This window comes from Chrysochloris asiatica, unplaced genomic scaffold (assembly GCF_000296735.1).
Source record: "Chrysochloris asiatica unplaced genomic scaffold, ChrAsi1.0 scaffold00057, whole genome shotgun sequence".
Taxonomy (NCBI): domain Eukaryota; kingdom Metazoa; phylum Chordata; class Mammalia; order Afrosoricida; family Chrysochloridae; genus Chrysochloris; species Chrysochloris asiatica.
The window spans coordinates 17,184,478-17,189,853 of NW_006408575.1; the positions used below are offsets into that span (position 1 = coordinate 17,184,478).

At 47.8% G+C, this 5,376-nt stretch overlaps 1 protein-coding gene across 1 annotated transcript in view; it reads right to left on the minus strand.

The window, feature by feature from the left end:
* Window positions 1-3,881, minus strand: part of ADAM19 (ADAM metallopeptidase domain 19) — a 145,323-nt gene extending 141,442 nt beyond the window's left edge. The window contains exon 1 of the mRNA XM_006863931.1: window positions 3,665-3,881. Within this exon, the coding sequence (XP_006863993.1) occupies window positions 3,665-3,758 (94 nt within the window). The 5' untranslated portion in view covers window positions 3,759-3,881. The remainder of the gene's footprint in view (window positions 1-3,664) is intronic.
* Window positions 3,882-5,376: the final 1,495 nt, after the last annotated feature.

Genomic DNA, 5,376 nt, shown 5'->3' on the forward strand with positions numbered 1-5,376 from the left:
TGATTAACTTTTCAATCTAGGAACTGAGGTCCCTGGGACCATCAACGGATAAGAGCAGAGAGTGAGAACCCACCCAGAGAAGTAGTGATGCCAGAAATGGAGACAGAGATGATGATGTGGAGATATGGAGCAGCTGGGGATTTTAGATCCAGAAAGGGAGAGGGGCTGTGTGCTGACGACCAGGATGCAGGTTTATTTTTATAGTGTATACCATTTAATTGCTTGATGATGCATGGAAGGGATTGTAACCATGGCAATGAAATGATATATGATAGAATGAATGTAAAACTAATGTTCTCCCATGTAAACTATCACATAATTCACAATAAAACATTTTTTAAAAAAAACAATTATATGGTATTTAATAGGCTATTTAAATAAATCAATTTATTGTTGTTGCTGTTGTTAAATGCCATAGAGTCAGTTCCAACTCATTCCAACTTTGCATAGGGTTTGCAAGGAGCAGCTGTGAGTTTGAATCGCTAACCTTGAAGTTCAAACCAACCTTGCAGTCGAGTGCTTATCCTACAGCACCACACCAGGACCCTTTAATTATATTTAAAGTTACAAAAAACAATCAAAGGGATATAAGTGCTAAATAATAAAACATGTGACAGCTTAAGAAAAAATTGTTTAAAACTTGAAAATAAGGCAAAAAATAAGCTGAATTTCCTTTCGATCTTATCTTGGAGCATTGTTTAACAGGATTATAATATTATCTAGGGAATGTATCTTTGGCTTTCTATTTACTATAGATTTCTATTTACCTGTAGATTTCTGTCTGGTGGAGGTGCAAATGATTTCAGTATAGTAGAAAGATAAAGGAGTTGCCCAGTGTCGCTTAATGGCTAAGCAAATAGTGAAGAGCTTGAATACTAGCAGTTTGAACCCACCTATTAGCATAAGGATGTGGTGCTGTAGGATCAGCCACAAGGTTTGCAGTTCAAACCCACCAACTGATCCTTGGAAACTCTATACAGTGTCGCTATGATCAGAATGGAATCAATGGCACTTAACAACAACAACAACAAATATAATTTTATTTCAACAACAGCAACTAGCATCAGGGGAGTCCTGGTGTGATGCTTTAGGAAAAGCACTAGACTGTTAAACACAAGGTTGGTGGTTCAAACCCACCAGCTACTCCTCAGAAACCCTATACAGTGTGGCTATGAGTCTGAACCAACTAGACAGCGATTAACAACATTAATAACAGGAGTTAATCCTGGTGTGGTGCTGTAGGATAAACACTGGACTGTTCACTACAAGGCCGGTGGTTCAAACCCACCAACTGCTTCCCAGAAACCCTATACAGGGTGTCTTTGAATCTGAACTTACTAACAGGCATTAACAACATTAGCATTTCAAATACACCCAGAGAGTTTTGGATGACAGGCTTTGCAATCCTATTCAGAAAGTTCACAGTCTTGAAAACCCTATGAAGCAGTTCTGCTTTAACCTGGTTGCCCTGAGTCTACTCTACATCAACTAACAACAATAAAAGAGATAAAGCAAGAATTAGGGGTTTGTTTGTTTTTTGCATCCCTGGGCATTATCACTTGTGTGTGTGTCCTAGCATCTGATTTCAGTTCTTTCTCCACCGTCTGCTGTAGGCCCTGTTCCTTAAATGCTCCTTTGAACTACTTTTACCATCCTGCTTCTGACTCGCTAATGAATTGAATGTCTTTGCCACGTGTTCATTCTATATTTGAATGAGTCTTTTTTTTTTTTTTTTAACATTTTGAAATGTATACTTCTGAGATTTCTTGATGGAATTTATAGAACCATTAAAATCTTACTTTTGGATAAGTTAATGTTGTTGTTAATACCCATAATATGAAGGGAAAATGAAAGACACAAAAAGTACATACAGTATGGTTCCAATGTTATCAATATATATTTATAGGAACACACATAAGATTAGAGAGAAAAAGAAGAAGAAAAAAAGAGATTTTGTGGATTATAGGTCACTATTTAAAAAAAAAAACAACACTTTATATTACTTTCCAGATTTTCTACAGCGACTCCACTTCACTGAGGCGCTTGTGCCGGCTCCGACTAGTAAATGGCTGTGCTTTCTTCACGCGTTTCCGCTACACTCGCTACATATTGGAGTCCTGGAATGGCGCTGTAGGATAATCACAGCTAACCACAAGGTCGGCAGTTCAAACCCACCAGCCGCTCCTCGGAAACACTATACAGGGTCGGTATGAGTTGGAATTGACCCGAGGACACTTCACAACACTTAAATCCTATGAGTCGCTATGAGTGCGAATTAACTCCACAGCACACAACAACATGCACTAACTCAGGGCTCCTGATAGGCTCTGGGAAATCACAGCTGAGTAAAACGAGGCCGGCTCCCTACTCCTCAGGGAAACCCCGACGCCAGGAAAAGAGGCCTTTCACGAAATCTCTGTGAGCGCCCTATGCCTCAGTTTCTCTTGCGGTACAAGAGCTCAAAAGTCGGTTGGGTCTGCCCGCTGGAGCGCAGTCTCTGGAAGATCCGCACCACCCAGACGAGCAGAGCCGCCCCACTTGGATAGAAAGCAGGGATCGATGCCGGTCAGCTGGTTGCGACAGCGGGGTCCCGTGCGCTGCGCTGCGCTCCGCCCCGCGCAGTCTGGGCAGGCACCCTGTTTAATTTGAAACGCTGACAGTTGGTCCCGCAAGGCAGCCGTCTCGGCCAGCCTAGCCCATCTGCAGCAGTGGAGCCAGGGCTCAGCTTTCCCGGGTTTTAATCACAACCGGGTCACCGCCCCTATCGCCCCTTGGGACGGTCTCTTCCCTTAAATCAGCATGGTGAAGCCGAGGGAGGTAACAGGGAAAGGAAGAGTCCGGCAAACTAGTTAGGAGACACACCGTTATCACTCAACATCCAAGTTGGATGCAGCGAATGCAGTCTCTTGGCTTCACAGAAGGGGAAACTGAGCTTCAAGTAGTGCGGCCCTTGTGTGGAGCGCAAAGAAAGTCCTGATTTCCAGTTTCGGCGTTAACTCCAATCCGTGTCATGGCCGTAAGCGAGTCCTCTCCTTCCCAGTGCCTCAGTTTCCCCGCCCGTAAAATGAGTTCATCGGATTATCTCTCCAAAGTGGTCTGCCCAGTGCAGGGGTCCAGAATCAACAGTCTTGAGATATCCAGCGTGCCTCCCAGGGACCTACCTATTCGGTCTGGGGTATTTTTCACCTCACCAGCGTGCACCTGACCTGGATTACCGACCCTGGGACCCTGACGCCCGGCAGGCCGCTCGGGGTGATGCAGTGAATAGGTGGGCGAGAAAGGGCGAGAAGAATAGAAAAGACAAGAAAGAAGGAAACATCAAACAAAGAGAGCCAGAGTGATTAGGAGAGAGACGAGAGATTCCAAGAAAGGCAGAGCTGAGATCAGGGACCGTGAGAAAACGGAGGAGAGCCGGGAAGAGCAACGGGAAAAGAAGCCAGAGAAGGAAAACAGAGGAAGAAGAGAGGGGGAGGAAAAGCAGGGAAGGAGCTGGTGGTCTTCCGCCCAGAGTCTCCGCGACAACCACAACCTCCCGGGACGCACAACATGGGAACAAAGCCCTGCCTGGGACCCGCTAGGATGCCGGCCCGGTGGAGTTGCTGGAGGCCCAGGTCCTCAGACCACCCAGTCCAGCCGCCTCCATCCTTCTTTGCCCGCCACTTACTTCTCCATCCCGGTGCCCACGCCGCCAGCGACGGGAGCAGCGGCAGGACGAGCGCCAGCAAGCAGAGCCGGGCGGCGCCCGCGCCCCCCGACATGGTGGCGGAGGCCCCTCGCACTCACACGCCTGCGGCCATGCCCGCCCCCCGGCCCGGCGGCTGCGGTAGCGGCGTCTGGAACCCACTACTCTCGCAGCGCCGCCTGGCCAGGCTCCTAGCCCTTAGCTACGAGGCTCCGCCCCCAAGTCTCCGCCAAGGGTCTAGAGAAAGAGAGAACGCGCCGGCTTACTAAAAGGCTGGAAGGATGTGGGGCGGAGCCGGCAAGACCCCTAGGGAGCAGGGCGGGTTCAGGTGAGGGGGAGTGCGGGGGAAGGAGCATCTGAGTTCGAAGAGGAAAAAGATTCACTGTGGCGCGGGAGAGGAAGGGAAGGGGAGGGCAGGCACCAGGCTTCTAGGGGTTAAATTGACCCCTCTGCAGGAGGGCCAGTTTACTCTGTCCGCTGAGTGCCAAACACCGAGGAAGACCAAGGACTCCTCCGGCTCCATCCCCTTGGGGCCGTCAATCGGACGGCAGGAACGGAAAGAGTTAAAAAAAAAAAAAGAAAGAAAGAAAACCTCACCAAGCACAAAGGAATAAGTGCTATATGGAGTTGTTTTCTCAGCAGGACACAAATCAAGGAGCCTTTCCTTCTGACTGGGAGGAGGGAGTGGTGAAGACGAGGAATCCCAGAGGATTTGGAGCTTTGGAACTCCAGAGGAGGAGAAATGGAGCCAACTAGGCAGAGGAAACGGATTAGACACAAACGCTGGGGTGTGAAAACTCATGGACTGTTAGGAGAAACCCAGAAAATGGAATGGTTGGCGTTTAAGGCATTGGAGGGAAATGAAAACAGAAAATAATAATGACTATCACTTATTGAAGGTTTGTTGCTATTAAGTGACATGGAGTCCGTTCTACTCATAACGAGACTGTAAATTTTTGCCAGAGCATAAAGCCTCATCTTTCTCCCACTGAGCGGCTGGTGGACTCAAAATGGTTCGAAGGCTAGTGCTTATCCCATAGCGCCACCATGCTCCTCACTGAAGTCTTGTCATTGTTGTTGTTAACTGTCCTCGAGTTGGTTCCACTCAAAGCGACCCTGTAGCGGCTGATGAGTTTGAACCGATGACCTTGAGGTTCAAACCGACCTTATGGTCTAGTGCTTATCTTATAGCGTCACACAAGGACTACACTGCAGGCTTACTCTCCGCTAAAATAATAATAATAAGACCAATAATGGAGTCCTCGTATGGCAGGGTCGCTATGAGTCCGAACTGACTCCAGGGCACATAACCACCACCACCAGTATGGCACTGCAGGATAATGAGCTGGACTGCGAGGTCAGTTTGATCTGCAAGGTCGGCGGTTGAAACCCACCAGCCGCTCCTCTGAAACCCTACACAGGGGTGCTAGGGGTCAAAACTGGCTCAATGGCACTTAACAACAAGACGGATAATGTTGTGTCCTGGTGTGGCGCTGTAGGATAAGCACTGGACTGCTCACCACTATGTCAGCAGTTCAAACCCACCAGGCACTCCTTGGAAACCCTATACAGGATCGTTAGAGTCGGAACCAACTCCACGGCACTTAACAACAACAAAGACTGAGAATGATAGCCAAGACCGATATATCACCAAAACCAACATTTACTAAATGACAGATTATCCTCAGCATTAA